We start from the raw sequence: 25,068 nt of genomic DNA on the forward strand, positions 1-25,068 counted from the left end.
CGGGGACCGAAAAACCACAGAACTGTCACAGCTTGACTCGTACAACGCACCGAAGCATCCCTCCTGCACCTGTCCACCATTCCCACCAGCGATGGCTCTGGATTCAGTTTACTGGCTTTTATCCCCTGCAAACCCCTCCCCATATATGCATCTCTAGATACATATATAGATATAGATTTACATATGCAAGTACCTATATCTATATACATATATTTATTTTATACGTATATATTTTCATTTATGCTTTTAACGAAGTGCTGTGCTTTCAACTGCTGCCCCCCTCCGCGGGGATCTGCTCCTGCGCACGCCCTCCAGTCCGAGGAAAGAGCGCCGGGCGCTCCCGTCTGCAAGCGGCGCAAGGAAAGTCGTCCGGAGCGCACAGATGTCCCAGCCCGCCAGCCCGCCGTCGGCTCTCCGGTGCCGCTCGCCCTCGCCGCGGTCCGATGGACGAGCGGTGCTACTGCGGGTTCTTCAGGATGCGCCCGTGTCTGAAGTCGTAGACGTGACGACAGAGGAAAACCAGCTCGGGGTCAGTGTCCTCGGGCACCTTGCGGTGCAGAGGTGTGGAGTACTCTTCCGAGGGAGGAACCATAATGGTTTTCCTGCCTGGGATCCCTTCGACTCGACGCTTTGCCAAGGCACAAAATCTGCAACGCAATGACATTACAAGGGTCAGCAGCGACTCGTTCCACCTCCCGCTGCTGGTGTCCGTCTGCCTCGCTGGAAGCCACAACCGTGGCTGCCCAAGGATGACGGGGGGACGGGGAAGGGGAGGAGTGCGGGGGAGAACTGAGCTTGGCTCAAGGGGAGGACGTGAAGTCGCTGTTGCTTCTGGGCCCACCCCCAACTGTGGGAAGCAGCGCAATGGTTTCCATTTCATACTGGTGGCTGCCGTACAGTACGAAAGAGGACTGCGATTAATGCACCTCGCTTGTACTACCTGGGTCCCCTTTTTGTTAAGGAGCCCCAGAAAAGGCTGGTGCATCAGGCTGTTCAGGCAAGCAAAGAATTCGGGATGCCTCCAGGGAACATCTCTCAAAGGTGACCTTATCCAGGACAGCACAAAGGAATTCCTGCCAACAGCTATTCCAGGGGACTGGGCTGTTAGAAAGGAAACGAGCTGTTTGGATCCAAAGCTTAGGGTTGGTTTGTTTGTTTAGTGGGTTTTGTTTGTTTGTGGTTTGGGGTTTTTTGTTTGTTTGTGTGTTTAGAGTTTTCAAAAGAAAGAGCAGAGTTCAGCTTCTAAAGAGTTTGGAGAGCAGTTTGTTTTTAGAAATTCAAGCAGCAGAGCCCCAGGCTAGGAGCAGGAGGGTAAGAAGCGCAGTAGGGCTTGAGGGTCCCCTCCACGGCAAGACTGCCCAGCCAACGGGAGGCACCCAGCAAAATCGAAGAGATTTAAGGCGCCGCTCTGCATTACGGACCTGCGCGGCCACTCGCCCCCTCCTCTCGCTCTGCCCTGCGCCCCCGTCCATCAAAGGACGGCAGACTCCAGTGGGGATGCTCGGAAGTTCTTACTGACGGTGTTTAATTCAATCAGCAAGAGCTTCGCAGCAAAAGCCTTAGTCACTGCTCTGCAGGTGCTGCTGCCAACAGCCCCGGCTCGGCGAGCACATGCCCCCGTGCCCGGGAGCGCCGCGGCAGCCGTCGGTCCGCAGGCTCTCTGGCGAGCCGCGGCGCCCGCACGCCGCAGGGCCGGGTGGAGGATCGTCTCCTGCCTCGTGTCGTTTTTATCTCCACGTTATGGGGTTTCCTGCACCGTCCTCCGCTGATGTCCACGCGCTGTGGCACCAAGGTCGTACAAGTACAGACACCTGTGAGCCCCTTAAAGCCCGTAGAGGACACAAACCAGGCACGGAATGACTCTGGAGCGGAGGCAGCGCCCACAAGCTGCGCTCCCAAACTCATACATACAGCGGGTGCAATTCATCCCGCCCCAGCTAGACCGAAGCCTGTAGGGCTGGGACAGTTCTGCTGGGTGACGGCTGCAAACGGGAAGAGTGACAAGAGCCGCAGACAGATGGAGGTCTCCGGAACAGCAGCAAGTTAAGAGCACCACCTACCTGCAGTACTCTGCAAAGGTCAGCACGTAGCACTTCTCCTCTATGCAGGCAACACTGTTTTCGTCCTGATGCCGGGATGCAAAGATCTCATTCTGCAAGAGGCAGGAAGGAGAGGTCACTCAGCTGGCCGAGGGCCCCAGGGAGGCAGGGCCAGCTCCACACCTTCACCCATCGCCTTACAGGGCAGTCTATCAAAGCGTGCTCATAGCAGACACCCTTAGAGCCAATATTTCACACAATCCAGACACCTTCCAGGTGTTTGGGGACCCATTTATAGCGTGCACCAGAATTTCATCCAGCGACACGTGAGCAAAGCGTGAAGAGCTCTCGCACCACGCAACCGTGCCCAGCACACCTCGCGAGGCCGAGCGTCCAAACCCCACACGTGCTGCCAGTGTTACGAAGGCACTTTGGCAGCCAGGCCACTACCAGCTGCACCCCCCTGCCTCCTCTTTCCTCCCGGGGGTGACAGACAGCTTGTGGCCACCGCTGAGGAGCGTCCCCGGAGATGGGCTTTTGCAAGGCTGCACTGGAAAAAACAACATCAGCATTTTGGAAGGGCTGTTGCAATGCCTGGGAATGACCAGGAGACAGGTAAGGAGGGAGGAAGGCTGAGTCCATCAGGGAAGGAACGGCAGAGGCTCAGGAAGAGCAAAGCCCCCGCAAGAGGTGCCTTTGCTCCAGCTTACTCAAAATCTGTGCACAGACTCCACGTGGATGGAGCCTTCAGACCGCGACCAGAAAACCCAGTGAGCAACGCTGCTGCAGGCAGGAGGTCGGAGCACTCCCCACCCACACATTCCTCCCAGCTCCTAGGGATGTCCCTCATTCATTTTCCCTTTCCTGTGCTGGAAACCCTTCCAATTCAATTGTACAGCTAAGAATGGAAATGGAGGCTGAATAGCACTTTGCTGTCTTTACTACTACACACAACCAGTCTTTCTAATCCATCTCTGTATCAAAGCTGAAGGAATCCCTTCTTTTCCAACCCTTTCCTCATCCCCATTCAATTAAAGAGGCTGGTCTAGTGAGGGAAGTAGCAATAGCCTTTTTTCCCAGGGTAATTTAGGAAACTTGGCTCTGCAGCAGGCAGGATTGGTTAGATATGGAGCAACTCAGACAGAGCCATTTGAAAGACATTTCAGGTGTGGTTGGATCAGCAAAGATGATCTCTGGGAATAAGGATGCTCTGCACAAGTCTGGAAGCGCTCCTGCAGGCTTTGCTTCCGCTCACAGCCCCGCAGAACCAGGCTGGAAGGAAAGACTCTAAAAAAAAAGGGTCACCGTTTGGGGGCCTGCTTAATCAGAGAAACTGAGAACGCCACACCTTGCTTCTGCACGTTGGGGTTTTGGTCTACTCCTTAAATCAAAACTATCTGAGTCATCTTTGGCAAGCCCGGCCCAGCTACTCAGCCCGAACGGCACTCTCTCGTTTGAAGTCTTGTGTAATTAAGCAGGTGTGCAAAAAACTGGCTTCATTCCTCCTGGCCACACTACTGGCACTCTCTCTACGCTGAAATGCAACTGCATACAGTTATGCTTCATTTATGGACCAGAAAACTGTGAGGGACCACATTTCGGTTTAGAAATTCATCTGTGCCCTGCAGGCACAATTCCCTGGCTGTTCCCCAGTGCTGCTCTCACCCCCTCCCTCCCCTTTTAGTTAGAAAAGTTAAAAAAAAAAAAAAAAAGGAAAAAGGCACCAAGTATTTTGGTGGCTTGAAAACAGCAGTAAATTCTCCATTCCCAGTTTAAAAACAGCTTGTTCTGTCACCCAACACAAGCCCATGCAAAGCAGAGCAAGGTGTGAAGTCGTAACGATTCACACGTTTTTCCTTTTAAAAAGCAAACGCCATTACACTGGCACAACGTCCTGGAGTCAGTCTTTAATTCTCATCATAAATCTATACAGGGGAAGGCTGATGCATCCACGTTTCTGCACAAAACAAACAAGTTCCTGGAGCTGAAGCAGCAGATTAACAGATTTATGGTGAAGAGGCAGCACATGATACAGGTACCCCAACGTCCTGCAGAACTGCAGCAGGAGCTTTTGCACCAAACCCTGCACTTCTGGGCGAATTCGATACCCTTTTTGGAAAGGCATCAGGTCTTGATTCAGTATAAACTCACTCTTCCCGACTCCTAAGGTTGCGGTCAAACCCACTTGTCACTTAATGCGCAGGATTTTCTCAGATTAAAGGCAGAAACATTAAAACCCAGCAGAGGCAGCCACGGAAAGAACGCAGCAGCTTCTCTTACAGCCCAGAGCTCCTACACATGACAATAAATTGGGGAGAAGCCCATCTGCAGCCACCCCCACTCCCCACACCTGCCAACAGCTGCACCACGGCCAAGTGGCAGCTCCATTTCACTGCAAGCAGAAGCTCAGCCCCCCGAGTTTGAGGCCACCCAGGAATGCAGGGAGATACTCAGGGTAATCCCCTCTTCCTGCAGAAATACAGACACACCAGGATACCCTCGCCCCCCGTTCGGATGGCTCACCTGGTGCATACTGGGATTGCGGCCTCCCTGAGTGTGCTCCGGTCTGTAATACCACAGGAGGCTCATCATCAGCTCCCCTGCAAGAAGATTTATTGAAATACGTCAAGGCTCAGTTTTCTCGTAGCGTTTTCCCACTCGTATCCAGCTTCCTCCTCCTGCCTCATCCCTTTCACTCCCGCAGCGCTCCCGCAGAGGCAGCTGTGCCGCGATAAATATTTCACGCTGAACTAGGTGTCCTTTTGTTACAGCGAGAAGCTGCAGCAAGTCGGTGCCGTTGCTATTCCATCACGCCTTCAGCCCCTTCTACTTGCGTTACACCGTCACAAAGGGGTCAGTTAGGCACAAAAAAGTTACAAAACCCAAATGTTTCCGTCTGAAAAAAGCACCCCTTCAGACCCCAGGCTGGGAAGGATGCTCATCCAACGCCCGGCACTTGCAGCATGAACTCCCCGGTCAACGCCAGGACCGCTGACGTGACCAAGACGGCCCTCAGCAGACACTGACCACTTCTCTTACACCTAACTTTTTTTTTTTTTTCTTTTAAGCTTTTAAGCAAGACCTGTACTTCACCACGTTTGGCACAGCCTCCCTGGCCCGGGGATCGCTACTCGGACAGGGGACCTCAGGAGCAAACCCCTGGTGACTCCAGTCACCACCTCTACTCGGGTCCCATCCAGAGCTTCTGCAGACGAGCCCGCGCTCCACACCACCGCCCAGCCCAGGTGTGGGGTAGAGCATCTGAGCAAACAGCAGCTCCCGAGACGTCTCTTGCAATGAAATAATAAAGGAGATTGTTGCTAAGACGGGCATTTGGCAGATATTGCGTGCTTTCACAACCAGGAAGATTTTGATTACCCATCTCAGGCTAATTATTAAAGAGCATTTCAGTTCCTGGAACAATCTGAACGAAAGCCGTGGAGCTAATCTCTTCATCACCCGGCCTGGCAGCAGCGGAGCACCCTGACACGCTCGCAGCTCTCCCGAGACCCATCGCTTCCCCGGTTCCAGCTCACCCTCATCTGTCAAGCCCAGAGGCAATACACCCTCTTTTGGCACAGTACCTGTTTTGGGGTCTTCCCACAGTGCTGATATCTTCGCAACGTATGGCATAGATTTCTTCCGGGGTCCCGATTTCAAGAGGACAGTGTCTCGCACCCGGATAATCTCCCCATCTCTCTCCACAGCCTGATAGCTCTTGCGAACGGCCGGCTCTGGTTCATTCTACACCGTTAGAACACACACAGAAACCACAAAGCAACCTGAGTGTACAGGCACAGAGTTAGTTTATCGTTTGCTACCCCAATCCAAGACTCCTCTGGTCCTGCTGCAAACTGAAAGCTTCCCTAGGCCTCCTCAGAGCCAAGTGCTTCTGCTCCAAGAGACCGCCGAGAGAAGCCATACAGCACAAGGCCACTCGTGGCATCTCTGTTCCCACCAGGCTGGTTTACGCGCAAAGGTCAGGGCAAACGAATTACTTTCTCTACGGGCAGGGCATTCACAGGCAAAGGAAGTTCACTGACGAATGGCACCCGAGCGCTCGCAGGGCACACGTGGCCGTCGTCCTCCAATAAAGCAAAACACAATTATTTCTCCTACGTAGCGCTGGCAGCAGGGAGCGGCTCACCAGCACGTCTCACAAAAGGATGTATTTCTGAAATTAATACCCTTATTTCAAATTAAAAACCTTAAAAACCAATCGCTCCTTCACTTCTGCGTGCAAAAAAACCAGCCTTCCGAGAGCTCACCACTTCATCTGCCTACCTGTAGGCGCGCATTCCCTTCGCATTCAGGGGCACTCAAAACTAGGCATATTTTGAATGCTGTGCGCTGCTCCGAGACAAACGGTGTAAGAAAACAAATAAAGCATGAAATATTTCACAGGAACAGGGCAGGGAGTGGCAGGGAGGCGGTGGCATAAAGCTCTCCTTGATGGGATTGCTGACATTTCCTTTGTGCCCTCTGACATTACAAATGATCGCTCTGTGGACCGTGCACTGGCGGGGGGGGCTTTATTTTATTTTTGCTCTGAAAACCCATTTCAGAACGCCTGAGCAGGACGGGTTTAACCTCCTGCCAGATCACCCAGGCAAACGCAGAAGCATTACGCGCCAGGACTTAAGGAGATTAACGGTGCGCTGCTCCCTTCAGAGCGTCAAAGCCTGAGCAATGGAAGCAAGAGGCTCCGTCTCCGGCTTTCACGGGCTTCAGCCTTGCACAGCCCTTGGTACCTGTGCGCAGCCCGAAGAGCCAAAGCTACAAAACCCTTCCCGGACGACGCTCTCGGCAGCTCAAGGCTACGCCACCGCACCGAGCGGACGAGCCCTCTTGGCCCACAGCTCCCCTCGCTGCTGACATTTACTGCCCGCAGTTCAACGCCTGCCCCACCTTCCCAGACAGCACGTGGGTCCGGATTTCAAGCCCACAGCTCTTATGTTTTAATAACACGAAGGATATTGCCTTCTCCCTCAATTGAAGTGGACTTTACTGTAGTTAATTAGGTTTTCTGGCAGGAAGTCTCCCATCTTGCAGGAGCCACTCTCGGCGCCTGAACACAACAAATGGGAAAGTACAGACAAGAAATCCTCGGAGGAGAGACTGGCCATGCCACCAGGTGAGTTACAAGAAGGGGGATATGGGGTGCTAGAAAAATTCCACCTGGGAGCCAGGATAATGTCTCAAACCTCTGCGCTCTCTGGGAGATCCCTGCTGGGCTACAGGCACCACCAGTGACACGAACCACCTTACGAGAGCTACTTTTAGACACCCGCTCCCTATAACAAGGCTAAACCCTCCCTCATTTTCTCAAACAGGTTTGCCCTAACCCGGGAGGAAGAACCTGGAGGACAATCTCTCTGTGGGATGGACTCACAGGCGTAACAGGTGCCACCCTTGCAAATGCCAAAGCCAGAAGCGTTCATCACCGCGGCGTTTCATCCCAGCTGATGCTAGCACCAGAGCAGCAGGTTCTCCTTCCTTTCCAAACCGCCTGTCACGCTGCGCAAGGTAATACCAGGGTGCACCAGAAAAACAAAGCCAACAGCAGCTTGGCCTCAAAGCCCAGCCAAAAGGCACCACTTGGTCGTCCGAGAGGTTCTAGATGGCACCTAGTGACCACCTCTGCCCTGAAGCAAGACCCAAAACGCTCTCACGCCATCGCAGCCGTAGTCCCCTGAAGCCGCACAAACGGGTACAGCCGCACACCCACCCATGACACCCAGCACTCCACAGCACCTACCACAACGTAGACGGCCTTCTCGCAGGCTGTGCCCACGGGGATCCAGCCGTTGGTAGCCCTCCGCCTGCTGATGCGCTGCTGCTTGGGGTGGGAATGCCCTCCCGCCGCTTTGCTGTCGGAGGCGTGGAGACAGCCCGGCGTATTTCGGAGACCGGATTTGGAGCCGCTGGGAGGCTTCGAGCTCTGCGGACATTCTCGGGCCATGGTCTGAGGGTCAGAGTTGGGGGTCTGCAGATGAGGAACGGGTTCTGCAGCCGGTGGCACGCTGGGTACAGGACATCCTGAGAGCGGGTGGGCAGGCGACGCAGGGTGCCCTGCCACAGGGATTGTGAGGTTCAGCTGGTCCAGAGACTTGCAGCCTTCTAGCAGAAGGGAAGGAAAGAGACATGTGTATCATTTGAAATATCAGACAACTACACAATCAAAACTGCCCCAAACTCCTACCGCTTTCCCCTGAAATTCCCTTTACTGCATTTTAGCAGTAAAGACTCTTCCCGCTGTAATTTCATTTTGCACTGTCACCGGATTCTAAAAGCAAAGATACTTCTAAGCGTGCGATGCTCCAATATGTTGCTGCCGATGACACTGCACCACAACAAACCCATCTGAAATCCCCCGAAGTAATGCCAGCCAGTTGTACACATACGGCTGGCCAGTGTCCAAAGCAGTTCCAGCCTGTCAATATGTATAAAAGAAATAAAAGGCTTATCAAAACGATGGGAAGGATTAAACCACACTAGCAGAAGCAGCCAGCTTCTTTCAAAAAGCTGAATTCTACTACTCAGGGGAAATTGAGAAGGTTCTCCAAATTAACTCCAGAAATATGAAACAACACGGAACAACCTAAGACGACGCACGCTGCTGCCTTCAGCAAAACCAGGTCCCTAAAGCAGATGCATTAACCACAACAGGTTAGCAAGCTAGCGAACGCCGCCTCCCAAAAGCATCCCAGAACACCTCACACCCCTCCAGGAGTCACAAACCAAGCCCTCGGCCCAGGCCAACGTGTCCGACAGAAGAGCGAGTCGGATCTGAACCACCCGCCGTCAGCAGGAAGAAAGCTCTCAGACCAACGCACAACTCGGCCCTGTTCCTCGATGGGAAAGCACGCTTTCTGGGGTGACAAAAAGGGCAGCGTCAGGCACCCTCAGGAGACGCCTCCAGACTGGAGCATGTCCCGGCAGATCTGTGGGACCTCACTGCTGCAGAGCTGCTAAAAAACCTAGAAGTGAAAAAACCTCTGAAGGCGCCAAGCGCCAGCTGAATAATTGCCGAGATCCCCTCGCAGCAACAGGAAATTATTGCCTCCTGTCGCCCACTTGACCCTCCCGAAGAGGGCTGCAACAAAGCCACCGCTGAGCTGCAAGCGTGAGGGCTGCCACGGGCCATCCCTCGACTAGGCTGACCCCGAGCAGCAAATGCCGCAGCGACTCCCCCAGCGAGCCAAGACGGCAGGAGGAGAGTTCAGGTATCCTGCCTGGCCCTGGCAGGCGCAGGACCCGCGGAGCAGTGAATCACCTCTCCAGCATTCTGCTTACAGAGGCGGTTTTCAAGCTTGAACTGAAGCCGGACGAAGCCTCACAAAAGTATCTGCGGACCTTCAGGGAGGCAGCGCAGCGCTGGCCTTGCTGGCACCCCCGGGGACTCCCCCCGGCTGCACACGCTTCCAGCCCCTCCGCTGGCACTGCGGCTGAAGCATCTCTCGCAGCATCGATCTCGTCCCCACCACCCAGCTCTCAATCGCACGCTGCAAACCACCCGCGGGACGGGGAGAGCAACGCCTCTCCCCCCCGTACAGCAGAGCACGACTGCCCGCGATTACAGCCTGATCCCTTGACTCGTACCAAACAGTTACTGGTATTTCCATCGGAACCCCTCAAACGCACCAAATGAGACAGAGACAACACCGGGAACGCGATATGTCAAGCTGGATCCCCTCGCACCAGGGCTCTCAGATGCAAGCTTGTTCATTGCAGACAAAGTACTCCTTTAATTCACTAAAAGAACCCACTCCAGGGAAGGATGAGATTTCAGAGGCGCACACACGTATGAAAATCCACTCCTAAGCGTTAAGTCCCCACGAATATTCTATGAGACCTCCTTATACGCTTCAACACAGAAAGCCAAGCCTAAATTATTCCAATGTAAGCTTTTAAATCAAAGTGGCTCACAGGAACGAAACCACAGCACGGATGATCACACGCCGCCAGGGAATACCTGCCCCTGGAACCACCACTGCCCTGCCAGCACCCAGCTCGCAGGGAGGGCTCAGCTCCAAAAAATACTCTGTTTGCACCACCCGCATCCTTCTGGTCGCACAAACTCCGAGGCACCAGCACGCAAAATTTCAGGAACAAAGTAGAGTGACACGACCTCAGGGCACTACACCGAAAACTGTCAGACAAGAACACATTGCCGAGCTGGTTGGCTCGCACGCGTTGCGCCTCAAAGAGCACTGAAGCCACCAGCGAACACTGTCTCGCTGCTACCGTAGGCAGCGGCACCATGACAGCGGGGATATTCAGGGAAAACGGAAATTACACTTCAACCAAATGCTCCTGAGTTTCGGCAGCTTCCTACAAGGGAAGATGACAAAGCCTTGCTCCAGCCGAGCACCGAACCAAAACTTCATCCACCTACCTGAAAATCCGTTTTCAGAGGATAAGACATGCCTCCTTTTGACTCGAACACGTGGGTAACTGAAAGACCCACGTTTACGCTCCCAACAGCTGAAGAGGCAGCCTCTGCTGTAGACTGTGCTGTTTGCAGGCGGCAGTGCTGTCTAGCTTGATGGCTTTTACACAAAGTACTGGTGTCTGTTAACCCCCTCACAACAAGCCAGTTTTAAATACTTCAAACGATATTTTTCAATAGCAAAGGCAAAGCTCCGAGGTGAAGCACACTGGAGGACAAAGTCAGAAAAACAGGGGACAGAAGAGAGCCAGGCAAATAACTACATCGCCTCTCACACCGTCACCCGTTCTCGTTTTCAGGCACTGCCTAAGAGCAAAGACGGCACCGCTACCCACCAAGCTAACAGCGTGGATGGCTCTTCCATCGCCACAGCGAAATTCAAGCATCTGTAGGCTCAACCCGAATTGTTACGCAGCCCTGCCAGATCCGATCTATAAAATCTTAAAGACTGCATCCCGCACACAGCCTGCGCCAGCAAGAGGCTAATGACCGAGGCACCGCCTGCTTCTTCACACCGCTCTGCTCTGCGAGGATGCTCCAGTCCCCAGCGCGAGCTTTTGGGCACGGAGGAGTAACTCAGCCTGATGTGCTTTAGACCCTCCGCTCAGAGCGGCACAGCAGGACGGCGAGAAGCCTTGCAGAGCATGTAGGAACTAAAAACCACTCATTTTACACAGATCAAAGCTAAGCTGTTAGCTCTGGCATGACAAGTCATGAGTCACCTTCTCACTGCCCAAATCCTTTCACCGATTCTATGCTTTCCACACCAATAAGACCTTTCAGTGGGAAAAGCCCTCAGGGCTAAAAACGGGAGCAGGGGAGGCGAAATGCGGATTCTTTCTGAGCTGCAGCTCCGCTGCCAAAGCCGCGCGCAGAGGGAGCTTGCCTCCTGGCAACGAGGTACCTTCGTTAGCCACCGCGCCGGAGCAGCCCGCTTCTCCTAGGAAGGCCGAACGAGATTCGCTCGCGCTTTGCGCCTTACCTGCTGCAAAAGGCATTTTGTAGGGGTGGCTGTTCCGTCCTGCGTGCACGCTGCTGATCCTGCCCTCCGGCACGTGCACGACTCCGCAGACGCTGTAGCTGTTAATCGCCGTTCCTTCTCCGCAACAGTACGGAGAGTTACACCAGTGGAGTGGCTGGAAATGAGCACCTGACGGCAAGGAACCGGGCGATACCAAGAGCCCCTCGCAGGTAGCGGATTGTGAAAGCTCGTCCTTGGGGTAAACGGAGCAGTGAGAGTAGCCACTGTATCCACTTTGGCCATAATAAACGTAAAACCCGTTCAATGGAGTCAGATCTGAGGATTCATAGAGACATCCACAATCCGTGTGATTTCCGGGCACAGGCAAGGGAGGGAACTGCTGCACGGGAAAGGATGGCTGATGGAATTCCTGTTTGGGGGTTGGGGATTTCTCTCCGGGTCTTCCGTACTCGGGCTTCATGGAAGCTTGTCCACCCATAAGCAAAGGCAGTCTGTGGTAGAAACCCTCTGTGCTAGCATAGGAGCTAGACAGCGACTCGTAAGGGACGGGCTCTGTCGTCCCGTAGAGCCTAGAGGAGTCCCGCTGCTCTCCTTTCCCAAAGGTGCCTAGAGTGAGTCCTCGCCAGCCGTGCTGGCTTTCCATTTTTAAGCTAGCCATTTCCTTCTTGGATTTGACGCAGTTCTTCCGACCGGCTTTGGCCCATTTGAGAGTAGATTTTGAACAGTGGTTCTCGGACTTGCCCTCTCCGTCCGATTTACTCCTCTGCTTCAGGGGCTGGTCTTTCTCATGGGTCAGCTTCAGAAAGGCCACAGCGTTCAGGCTGGCCAGTCTCTTCGGGGTGGGATGATAGGAGATGGCACCATCCTCCCTCTTTGTCCCATCATCGAAGACCTCATCCAGTGAATGGTCACAGCTATTGCATTTCTGACTGGGCTCATGCCGGTTTTTTCCTTTACCTGTTTTCACAGCTGCTTTTTCCAGCACAGGCCAGTTGTCACCAGCTTTGCAATGCAAGCTCTTCACGGTACAGTCTCCACCGGCTTTAACGGAGTCCCTCCGAAAACGCCTGCCAGATAACAAGCCATCGTCCCGTTCAAAAAGCAGATTGTTCACGGCCTCCGCGTTCAGCGAGGCCAGCCTGCGTTTCCTGGGCTCCGACGGAGCAGTATCAAGGTCTTGCTCTGTCCCTGGATAAGTTATTGTGCACTTTTCCCCAGATGAGTCACTCTTCCCTGCTCCCACAGGCTGAACTTGTTCAGAGAACAAAGCAGGTCCCAAACCCTCCATCCAACTGGGAAGGTCCTTTTTTTTACAGCTCTGGGTCTGTTTCGACAGAGATCCAGCCACATCCTCCAGCCTGGTGAGGAGCACTTTGCAGGTCTTTTTGTTCACCGAGGGGAGCAGACGCCTCCGCAGTGGGTACGTCTTTCGCACTTCGTGCAAATTCTTGCTTTTGTTCGTCCCCACGAACCCACTCGGGCAGCTCGGCGCCTCGGTGGCATCTCCGTCCCTCTGCTCGCCACGCTCTGCGTCTGTCCTGTCCATCCTCCTGCTGCCTGTTGGTGATGAAGCTTGGCCAGCAGAACCAGTTGGATGCTTCAGAAGGAAAAGTTGTTTCTTCCGGGCATGCGTCATAGGATCAATGTCCAATCCTGGGAACGAACAGAAGAAAACATCTATTAATATCGCTGAGAGGGACCCGTCTCCTCACAAAGCACCAACTGCCAATTAGGAAATATTTGGGGAAGCTTGTTTCCATACACAGTGGAGTCTTTTTTGGGTGATGGCCAGATAAGCCAATTAAGAGACAGGATGCAATGAGATGTGGTTTAATATTAAGCCGTAGAACACGATAGTAATTAAAAGCAAGGCGGTGACGGCAAATGCCAGAGCAGCTGGGAAAACCGGGGTACAGCCAGAAAACTGTTTCACCCAGCTCCCAGTCCAAGCGCAGTCCCTGTTACACCGATGCTGTTTCTACCACGTTACAAATACTCATCACATCTACTAAAGCTGATCTGAATGCTGGTCCAGGGCATACAGCAGAAATAAATCCCAGGTATTTGACTGCTTGCATGTTGACACAGGCAGGCTGTTTCACTGTCGTTTTCTGAAACAATTAGACAAAAGAAAAACAAAAAGTCCACCTACTCATGTGAAAAGTAGACTTGGTCTATTAAGCAGAGATCTGCCAACGTTAATAAATTAAATACATGCAAATCCCCATGCAGGTTAGAACCTGGCTACTCTCTGCTGTTGTCATTCCCTGCAGTTGCATTTTATAAACGCTGTGGACATTAAACAACGAAATCGCCACATTTGGCAGAGGCGCCCTAAAAATAGGTTTATGGGAGGAAAAAGAATTACTCATCTGTGTGTCATTCCTGACTTTTCATCTAGATGCTGTGTCAGGTCACTGTTCCGAACCAACACCAATTACTCAAATATAAACCGAAAGAGATAAGAATCTGCGTCCGGAACAGGAACCGCCTCGCTGAAGGCAGGGCCAGCAAACCACCACCCTAACGAAGCTGCTGGCAGACCGGACAGCCTCAGCCTATCTGGACTTTCCCAGCCAGGCAGAACATGACAGAAACGGTTCTGCTCCGATTTACCGTAAGAGGGAATTTTTCCTGCAAAGGCACAAGCGCGCCGGCCTCGGGAGGGGGATGGCTCCCTCCAAGCAATACATCGCAAGAGGTCTCCGTGGAAAGGCGGGGAGGGAGCATCAAACCCAGGAGAAATGGAGACAACTGCTGACTGCCTTCACCCTCACCCAAAGCGTCGGTGGCTGAGGCGTTGCGCTCCCCTCGCCATGCAACGAGTATGTCCCAGGCTTCCTGGCCACACCACGAGCAGGAGCTCACTACTAAATGGCCTCTAAGTATTTAGGAAGCAAGTGATACGAGAGGAACAGCACCGTCCAGAGAGCCCCTTCAGCCATGCGTTGGCTTCCCAAGTTATCCACCAAACTAACCCTGATTTTCAGTTTTCCCGTTCCATTTTTAGCAGAAGGGTTACCACGTCTCTGTACTCCCTCATTTCAACTTCAGCATGCGACCTGCAGCAGGCTCGTCAGGTATTTGAGGAATTAAGCAATTTTGCAGGCTGAAGGAGTACACGTTCACACGAGCAGCTGTAGGTCTACCACTAGGAAAGGACAGAGGCAGGGGATACTAACCTATAAACATTAAAAAAAGTCAGCCTAATTGAGTGATACTGAAATGGATTTAATTAAGCCTGTATCTGAGCATTGGAAACAGCAGAAAAGGGCAACTGCTTGCATTTAATGGTATTTATCAAATAGTCAGATTCCCTTTATCGTCACCAAAGAGTCGGTCTTCACATTAGCATCAACCGAGGAGCAGTTCGATCCTCCCTGCAATCAGGTACTTGCTGGAACACCCCTCGATTGACACAGTCGACGCTGGTCTGCCACTTTTGAGGCTCTTAATTAAAGCTGCTACTGCTTTTGCAGTGATTAGAACAAAGCTACCGAATTACAAGAACTGTTCATTTGATATGGTTTAATCAAGCTGATAATTAGATTATCTATTTGAAATAAGCCCAATGTGCTTTAATTGACTTGCTTATATATGCATTAACTAAAAAAAACGAAGGAATTGAAAACCACTGTGGTTTGCACGTTGCCCTTCCAGATGTCAGGCTCTTCCCGCCACATTTCGGGGTAGCTGACCCCTTACACCCTGTTGCACATGGGATGCCTCCCCTGGCTAGTGCCCAAACAGGAGTGTTCTGTGGGGAGCAAACCTTTATGTACAGCCACGTTGTTCTGATAAGAAAAACAGGTTCTGGAAATTAGGAAGATGCTTATCAAGTCAGACAATTTCCTCCAAAATTGGAATTCTTCTTGCACAAGAGGCCAAATTGACCACACACAACCTCCGGAGTCTGCAAGAGGACTATAATTTTAAAAATACATCAGGCAGAGCAGGGTTTAGCAGTGGTAGACCAGGCATCCCATACAACCATGCCCTGGGGAGGATAACTTTTCCCAGGCTATATGGACCAGTGGTTTTCTTGCAACTCTCACCCTGTGTTCTGTTGTCCCTGCTGAGAGACCAAGCCTCTGGCAGAGCTGCTCAGCACAGAGTTGAAAAACCTAGAATAAACAGCTGTGGCTTGCCTTAAAAACCAGCTCCAGCCACCTCTCGCCGCTCCCCCCAGCTTTGGCAAGCAGCGGTCTGACCTTCTGGCCACTCGCCACACATCCCTCACTTGCTGGGGCTCTACAGCCCGTTAGTATTCAAGTGAGTGAGAGCATCTATCAAAAACCTGGTACGATAGACATGACTTTGTTCATACCACATCTGCTCTACAGTCTAGAAAAACCTGGTCGAGACTGAAGGAGGGGGATTTTTCCAACAGTGAAGCAGAGAGTCATTAACAGCACAGAGACCGTCTTCCCTGTTTGACCCCGTAAGGGATGCCAAGACAAACAACAGCTTAAATAAGGTATCTTTTCTGGAACCTAAGCGTTGGAATGCTTTAAGTAATACCCGAAGTGAAAACTGATTTATTTAGGTTTTTTGCCTCCACGCTCCGTAAGTTTCCTAAAGCTGTGAGAACTCCACCTCCCTCTCCAAAGCCCGGAGACGAAACCCGTCGTCCAACGCGGACGGGGCAGCAACGTCTCGCCATGTTACAGCACACGTACAGCTAATTCTCCAACCCAGCTTTCATCGCTGACGGGCTGCAACCAGGAACTTCAGGAGAAACACTCGAGTTGAACATGCAAAGACGACCACAGAGATAGAGCCAAAACACAGCAAAGCGGGAAGAGCACCATGTCTCAATGCAATCCTTTTTGTCTCAGTTGTGTAAGCCCTTTGACACAAGTTCTTCGTAAAATAGTAATCAATCAGGCAGCTGGGGTTTGGGGTTTTTTTATTTACTATTTTTTAATAAAAGGAGGTTATGTCCTTCTTGGCAGCTGGTCTCTAAGTTCTCTCCCCCACACTCAGGGGTCAGCTGCCCTAATACTACAAGGCACTTACCTACAGGTGAAGAACTAAATATCTGGAAATGTATGGAAAGACAAAATAAGCAACCGCACACATTTTGGCATTATAGCCAAGTAAATCCTTTAAGTGCCAGCAACGAAAACACCAGTACCACCTGGCAACACTTCTACGTGATTGTAAACCCTCTGAAATCCAGCTTTAGAGCAGAAACACAGGACAACACACAGAAATACAATCAAAGGAACTGAAGCAAATGCAGAAGTCTGCATTACTCAAAAAATTCCACAACTGATTCCTTGGCTAAATCACAAGAAAGAAAGTTTGGAGACCGAGAGAAGGTCACTCTTCCAGATCACACCTCAACAAGAACCTGAAGTCCCAAGTCAAGTGAATTCTGTTTGTCTTCAAACGCACGTCTGAATCCCATTTGCTCTGCACTGGCTCAGTATTACCAGTATACTACAGTGGAAACAAACCAATTTGGAGTGGATCAGTTACAAAACGTGGTTAAGAAGGTTCAGTTTCTGCACAGGGAACTTCCCCATGAGACAACCACCACCATGACCCACAGAGTGATTTGTAGAAGCTGGAGCGTTGTTTATTCTCCCAAGTCCTTTTTCTGATGTAGTGCTCTAATGGAGGTGGGAACAACCAGGTTTAGCATCCGTGAGGAATCTTGTTATTCCAGACACAGGCAATATGAATTTATTACAAACCATTGTGACCAACGGAGGGGAGTGGGGAAGACACCCACAGTTGTCTCTATATCCCACAGAAGCGAAGTGCAATGTTTTAGATCTTTTCCTCAGCACCTCTTCTGGAGAAACTCTCCCACCTCTCCACAGAAGTCACTCTCAGCCTGGAGAAATTCGTGCTTTTTTCTGCTCTCCATGATTTATCATACCCAGGTGCAGAAAGAGCCACCCTGAGCCTTGCGCTAAGGGGGGCTGGCTAGGAGACTGCTACAGCGATGCCACTGCCAGTTTCCGGAGAGGCGCTGTGATAGGCACCAAGAAAAAACTACTAAACCAACAATGCATCCACATGGCAACCACACATCCAGCCACAGGCACCGAACAGGCTTACTAGATCACTCTACTGAACGAAAGTCACCTTTAGCACGCTGGGCTACCAAGAAGTCTTCCCACACCCACAAAATCGCCTGGATGGCACAGACTGTTGTGCTGGGGGATGCCCCTGCTCACTCCCCTCTTGGCAAAAAGCACGAGCAGCTCAGACTACTTGCCTGCGACCTAGCACTCCCTTTTCTTCCCCCAGCATTATACAGAAGCTTTTGAACGCTGCTCAAAACTAAACCACCTGACAGTCAAGTGTATCATGCCTCAAAATCAGAGTCATGCCGAGTTTACTTACAGCGAGCATTGTACTCATTTCAGCTGGGAAGGGAGCGTCAGGGCTCTTCATCCTCTTTCCACCTTTGTATTGCTTCACAAAGCAAAGGAGAAAAACCAGCTGTGCCCAGATGTTTCCAAGAAATCACAAGATAATCCAGAGAACTGAAAGCAAAGGCACTTAAGCCAGAACCACCCATTTACTGCTTGCAGCTGCAGAACTGAATTAATGGTGAGAAGACATGTAGGTGTAACTCTACCAGGAACGAAACCATTTCAATGAAGCAGCTTGGTCCTACCAGCTGCATCCAGAGCCCACCAAGCCTTTTAAAGCTAGTCGGAATTGCTGCCTCCTTCCTCAAACTGAACTAGTTCTGAAAAATTATCTTGACAGCTGCCGAACCCAAACCAGATCAAAATAAAGAAAAATTTAAAAAAAACCCACAAACCCCAAGCCAACTGATCAACACTGGCCCAATTTTCTGCTAGAATAAAACCACTACCCAAACAGCAAAATCAGAAGAGAGTTGATGCCTCATTAGGAGGAAAATAAGCAAGTGTGTTAACAGCTGCATTTTCTGTAATCACGCAGCTGCAGCATCTGTCTCTCCCTCTCTATCACTTGATTGCAAGTGAAATTAGAAGAAACTAGTCTGGGACTACCCCTTCAAGCACCATTTCCTTTCCAAAGCTTCGCTATGAAGATGCACTCGTTCCAAGGAGACAATGCCAGAAGCACAGAAATTTAAACCTTTTAAAGCTCCTAATCCATTTGGCACTTCAGTAATATACAAAGAGTTACGACAACACGAATCTTCCTCTCCGTGCACAGCATCGTTTTGTCGACTTTCAGCCCCTGCCTACTTGAAGAAGTTACATCCATTTCAATTGTGCAGCTTATGCTATGACAACAGCCCTATAACTGTAAGTATCTGGAGGATTGGCTCCTTTCCCCCTGCTGCTTTTGCAGTCGAATAATTCTCGGTGCTGCAAGGAACATGTTGCACGAAGGAAGCGTCCCAGGAGCTCCCAGAAATCCAGATAAATCACAGAAGCACCAGGTATCCCAGGCTGAATTACCTAAATGCTGCACAAGTCCCACGAGCGGAAGCATCGTTTCAATCTCAAACATTTAGAAAAACCGTAATTGTTGCAGGCTGCAATCTGTCTTCCCAGGGTCCAGCCCTGATTTTTCTCCAGAGGCTCATCGAAAGCTCCATCACCTCCACGCTCCAGAGAAAACTGTTTACACAGAGCTCATTAAACTGCAGAAAGGGCTTGTTTCTCTCATCAACACAGCCCCAACCATTTGCCACCACCTCCTGAAAGCCACGTGCATACTGTACCAGAGGATGCAGCCCATGCCTCCGCAGCTTCCAAAGGCGAGCAAAAAGGGATCCGGGGCAACTCTCGCACGGCCAAGAGAGGATCTCTGAAGCTGTATGGGACTACGCTCTGCTCCACTCCCCGGTCCAACACCAGTAATTATAACTCGGTTGCGAAAGCCTGTGCTGCAGCCACATAGCTGGGAGTGTTGCAGAACATGTGTGGCCGTGATAAATTACAGTGCTCAAACAACTGCAATTATAATCTGGGGCTTTACAAACAAAAGTGCTGTACCTGTCTGAAAGCCATGGCAAGCTGAGAACAAAACACGCCGGGGTGCAGTCCCTACTTGCACGGCTGACCACTTGCATAAACACGAGCTAGACCTGTTAACGCCCCGGCAGAGAAGCTCCCCAGCTGATTTCTTGGGAGGGCCTGTCCTGGCCTCCATTATCTGGTTTCACATCTTGCCTAGTGGCAGTGCTCTGAAGTGCTTTGCAGGGAAGCCAAAATTAAATTTCTCCGGCTGTTCTCACACTCTCCACAGCCCCAGCAAGCAGCATTCACGAGGAATTAAAAAAAAAAAAAAAGAAAAAGGGGTTGGGGGGTGGGGAGACGAAAGGAGTCCTTGCTGCACCACCGAAGCCCAACACACAGGAGCCTTCCCAGCACCGGGGTAGGCGCAGAGCCCGGGCAGAAGGTGCTCCCCAACTCCCCGGCTGCGACCTCCCTTGCTGCAGGCACCACTTACGACCAGCCCCGCGACACCGTTTGGGGAAAGCGGCTCTTCTAAGACCTCAGCTGCAGAAAGCGGAATTCAGCATTCCCCGGGCAAAGCAGGAGAGCCCAGCGGCGCACGCCGCGCGGGCAGGGACGCCGTTTGGCAGCGGCCGAATCCCCCGCGCCGTGGCCAGCGCTGCAGCGCAGCCCCCAGCCCGCAGCCCCCTGCGCCGCCCTGCACAGATGCGCCCGCAGCTGCCGGGCGGGTTGGGTTCAGGCTTTCACATCTCTCGGCAAAGGCAGGCACACGCTTTTGGAGAAGCGACCGTACTAAGAACCGTTCAGCTGGCTGAGGAAGTTTACTCACTTTGGAGTAAACTGCTTAATTCAACTCCCAACTCGCGGAGAAAAGCCGGCTCTTTCAAACCAGGGGGAAAGAATGACGTACAAGTTGGGGGGGGGGGAAGTGGGAAGATGTTTCCTCAAAATCGATGACAAGATGCGTTGTTTGAGGGACTAATGCAACGCTTGGAAAAAGCACATTCCTTTTCAGAAAGGCACCAGCTCTCCCCCCTACTGATGCTAAGAAGCCACACTACTGTGTTCCATTTTCAGTGTAAAGGCTGACACAGGCTGAATATTCAGTAAATGCTATAATGGTACAGTAAAAAATAAATGTGGGAAGTAGTATGTGACCTCAGCAGCTCAAACACCAGTCACCAAAACCAGAGCAAGCTTCGTAGCCACAGTACGTTTACATGTTTGCATTAAAGTAAAACCAAATTTTCTGAACGCAAAGCCTTCACTGAACACCTATTTGTACAGCTGCGGCCAACACTTGCCAAAACCACTCCCTACAGTCTGGAAGAACTGAAGATTTCCACCCTCAGTAGTTGCCACAAGCCTTTGGCTTGTGACCCAAACACAAAGCAGAGATCTTCTGCAGAAAGTTCCGATGCTTTTGCTGCTGTTCACAGCCTTGCGTGACAGCACCGTGAAATCACTGCAGGTGAATTTAGAGCGCAAGGGGCAAAGGCACAGACACGGTTTCACACTCACTCCCTGGAAGAGACACGAAAGCTGTGCTTCTCCACAAGCAAAGCCACCCTTACCTCCCCAAAACTCCAAACTCACTACAAAACCAGGAAAAACTGCAAGCAATCGGTGACCAGCATTTTGTTCTGCCCCCTTAGCTGGCTCAGAGGGACAAAGTGACCATCTTCCCTCACCCAGAGGGGACACATTTCTTTTGCCTTTCAACAAGCTGAAGAGGGATGCACCAGGATGAGAACAAAACTTTGATCTAATAGATGTCTTAAGGGTGATAGAGCGTACAGCAGTTCCCGGACGGCATGTTAATCCTGCGGGTATCACTCGTGCTTCCTACAAGGGCCTCTCAGCTGCAGCAGCAGGACCCCGCCGGCCGCTCCAAAACGCGGAGCCAGTAGCCACCAGCTTTGGATGTTATTCTCTGTGTTTGCGCAACAAGCGGTTCAGGGGCTCTAGGGAAAAATAATATGCAACCGTGTCATTAAAGACACAAGCAAACAAGCGTACAAGCAGAAAGCCAACCCCCTCCCCGAACAGAAACCACTTCTCTGCCAGCGCAAACACTGTAATTATTCCCACAGTGCAAAGCCCACCATCAGCTTCTCACCTCTCAAAACCAATCTGAAAAAGAAATAAAAAAATGAGAACCACGGACAACCAGACCCAAGCGGGCTGCTGCCACGGAAGCCCAGGTAAGGCAAAGGAAATCCCCAGCATTTGCAAACGCAGGAGAGGAGCATGTGGAGGTGGGGGTGAAAATCAGGCTTAACTTGTCTCAAGGCTGACAAGTTTGGACGAAAGCACTCACGCTTAAGACACTCTGACACTCGGCCTTTGCTGTATCACTCCCCAGGGAGTCGGTCATTAAGGTTTCCGTTTAACGAAGACAGGCAGAGCACAGAGATGAGGCAAGACAAGCCCTGGAGAGGACGGGAGGTGCAGACCGGACCACCTGAGAAACGGCAAGGCCAAAGTTGACCCAGAGTTTGCAATCCTTCTGCAATATCCCAGAGAACGCCAGCAGCAACCACTACTACACACAAAATACTAGATAGATGAAATATCACGTTTACAAAAAATTGCCCATTAGAACTTGAAATAGGTTCTGCCTAAAGCTGCCTATGTGACAGCTACGCTAACAACGCCCTGCAAGATGCCTATAAGTAGTCTGAAAAACCAAGTCAAAAATATTTCGGGACAGCTTTGGCAGTCGTGTTTTTAGAAGGAGCGCAAGCTTTGCCAATCAAGTTAATCAAGGTTTATAAAAAACCCCAAGCCCGGCTCATCTGATTTTCCATATATGCAAAATGCAAACTAAATCCCTTCACGGCAGAAGGCTGAGTCTGGTAAAATATCAATCATATGTCACTTTGCTCAGATAGCTCTGGCACCATTCCTGGTTATATGGACAAAATGGAATAACAAATTATTTCCAAGACTTTATTTTGAAGAACAAGGTGCGAGATTTTTCTATAGTAAATACGAAAGCTCTTCTATATATTACAATCAGACTCTTCCACAACCACTTTAGGAACTTCCTCCAAGCTGCTCAGCTTCAATAATTCAAGATGCGCCGCGATTTCGTGTATTACACGTGCATCTGCAAAACCGTGCTGCCTTTGGGAACGTCAAGGGCAGGTGCGTCCCTGCCAGCTCCTCTCCATTCCGCGAAGCTGTCGCTGCCGTCCTATCTCCGGATCTGGGCTTCCCTTCTCCTCTCTCCGTACGGCTCCCTCCACAATGGTCTCCATTCACTCTCACCTCTTTCGACTAGAAACTGTCAGCACAGCACCCTTGAGATCCAAAGATAACATGTTACTACTCAGCGAGCTCAAAAGTTGCTTTAGGGGAGAAAAAAACCCAACAATGCAGGAAATCCAGGGAAAGGCAAGGCATTCCTTCGATATAACATTTAATTAACCATCCTAAAATCTGACCCAAAAATGCAACTTCAAGAACGTTTTTTTTCCCTTTAAATAATCTTCCTCTTATTTTCCTCACCTCAGAGCATCCCTCAGAACCGTCTGACAACACCGTGCCCCACCTCGGTGTCTGAATCCTTGGCACTGCGGCTCCAGGTACCGACCCTATCAGTTACCACCTCCAAGAGGAGTGCAGAAGAGAGACTGGATTCAAAAGTTAACAGACATGCATGTTTATAACCTTGGCTTAAATTTACAGAAGCCTTAAACCCAGGCAGGCAAACCCAGGCTATGTTAAACAACAAGTTCACATAATATTTTCGAGGATTCCTGTGTTCTGACTCATCCTCAGCTGAAATACATTGACCAGAACTACCTCTTCAGACTAAAACTGTAATCTGAAAGCATTTTCAGTTCTAGAATAAGTACTCTAAGACAGTATCATCTTTCATTTGGAAATACCTGGTGTTTCTGTGCATTTTCAAAAGTAGCATCCCATTCCTTCAACCTCAGCTTGCTCTATACAAAGCAAGCTGTCCACAGAGCAGAACACCTTTCTGGGATTTCAGATTTCCTCCATCACATGTTTTGACTCCTCTTCATATCCAAAGTGCAGCAGACATTTCAAAAGAAAACTGACTCTCTATTTCTTTATTTGTACTTTCCTACCGTCACTTGAAATACCAGCATCCTCCCCACTCTTCCCCAGCTGAGGATGCAGGTGACAGAAGACTACTTATGCTGAGCAATTTTCCATTTGAGAGCTTCAATCCCAATCCAGAACCAAGCCAAAGGAAGACTTCACAACACTCTTGCATTCCCACTGGAATCCCTGTAACCAAACACTCTCCTTCCCTGTACGCCTTAGAAACCACAGCACCACACTAAACGCTAAGCAGAGCTTAAATATGAAGCTGACTTCTCTGCATTTGAACTTACAGAATAAATTTCAGATAAGGCTGAAGCTTAAGATATTCTCATCAAATTGGTCAGAACTTCTGCAGGTCTAGAAACTTGGGAGTCCCAAGCAGGTAAGTGTAAAGTTATAGAACACCCATTACCATCCCAGTACCTAAAAATTATCAGGTGTCCACACAGGTTTCCTCGAGAAGCCAGTCCACCTGAAAACACCTCTACCAGATGTTTTAAAATACACCTACAATTATCTTTTTCCTTCACAAAACACACGCAGAGGCGTATATTCACACATCTTCTGGTGGCACAGTTACGACCAAGGCAAAACCGCCAAGCCTAACTAAACTTCCTGCAAAACCTCTCCTCTGTCTTTTTAGTGCAAGAGCATAGTATTTGCAAATGAGTTCAAGGCAAGTGAAAAAGTTCCTCTTAGAATTTCAATACATTTAACCGGTTGAGTTGTAAGTCAGTCAAAAAAAAATTAGCACAACTGAACGGTGCTGCGACACCTTCTGATTTCTCAAAGGAGAACAAGTTTCTTAATTCCTAAGGTGGCGTTAACACACTCAGCTACGACTGGATTCAGACAACGTGGGGTTTTTTTCGTTGTTTTGTTTTTTAAAAAGCAGTTTATTAACTGATTCTCCATTAAGGGAATTAGCACACAGGAACACACCCTCTGTAAGGCAGCGGGTAGGAAGGTGGAAGACAGTTACAGACTCAGGGAGTCAACGCGGAGTGTGCGGGAAGTCCCAAAGAGCAGTCGTGTGGGAAACGGATGAGACTTTAGTCTGGAACCTAAAGTTATTAATGTCTTCATCAGACCAGCCTGAACCTCCACCAGCCACGAAGTGCTTAAAGTTAACTGCCTGGCGATTACCCTTTTCATTACTAAGCAATTAGCACTTCAAGGGTTTAAGTGCCCAGCACTGGCTCTTTCCAGAATTATTAGGGCTGTGGGCTGGGCTGGGGAAACCCAAGCACCGCGTGTGGACCATTCACCACGCCGAACACCACGGCTGCCACGCCACCGCTGGCCGAGGAATCACCGTCCCCTGCACAAACCTTGTGTTGATAATTTAAGCCCAGGAGAGCAGAGGGACTCAACGCCCGCGTTGCCAAAGGTCCCAAGCAGCGCTAGAAGAGCATCTCTAGCGACCAGCAGCTAGCATCATGTCGTCATCAGAAATCAGAGCAGAGAAAACTCTCAGGCAAGACGGGTGTTGTTTTACGTCTCCATACAAGAACTGTTAAGTGGTATTAAAATAACAGAAACCACAAGCCAAACGTAGGCAATTCAGCCACTTCCAACAACTGGAAGCCC

At 50.6% G+C, this 25,068-nt stretch overlaps 1 protein-coding gene across 1 annotated transcript in view; it reads right to left on the reverse strand.

Annotated features, from left to right (window-relative positions):
• Positions 1-407: 407 nt before the first annotated feature.
• Positions 408-25,068, reverse strand: part of BAHD1 (bromo adjacent homology domain containing 1) — a 37,253-nt gene continuing 12,592 nt past the window's right edge. The window contains exons 2-7 of the mRNA XM_086472226.1: positions 11,474-13,126; positions 7,798-8,159; positions 5,624-5,783; positions 4,563-4,639; positions 2,061-2,152; positions 408-647 (exon numbers count right to left, since the gene is read on the reverse strand). Of these exons, the coding sequence (XP_086328352.1) occupies positions 458-647; positions 2,061-2,152; positions 4,563-4,639; positions 5,624-5,783; positions 7,798-8,159; positions 11,474-13,109 (2,517 nt within the window). The 5' untranslated portion in view covers positions 13,110-13,126 and the 3' untranslated portion in view covers positions 408-457. The remainder of the gene's footprint in view (positions 648-2,060; positions 2,153-4,562; positions 4,640-5,623; positions 5,784-7,797; positions 8,160-11,473; positions 13,127-25,068) is intronic.

Source organism: Leptosomus discolor, chromosome 12 (assembly GCF_034619465.1).
Source record: "Leptosomus discolor isolate bLepDis1 chromosome 12, bLepDis1.hap2, whole genome shotgun sequence".
Classification (NCBI taxonomy): Eukaryota; Metazoa; Chordata; class Aves; order Leptosomiformes; family Leptosomidae; genus Leptosomus; species Leptosomus discolor.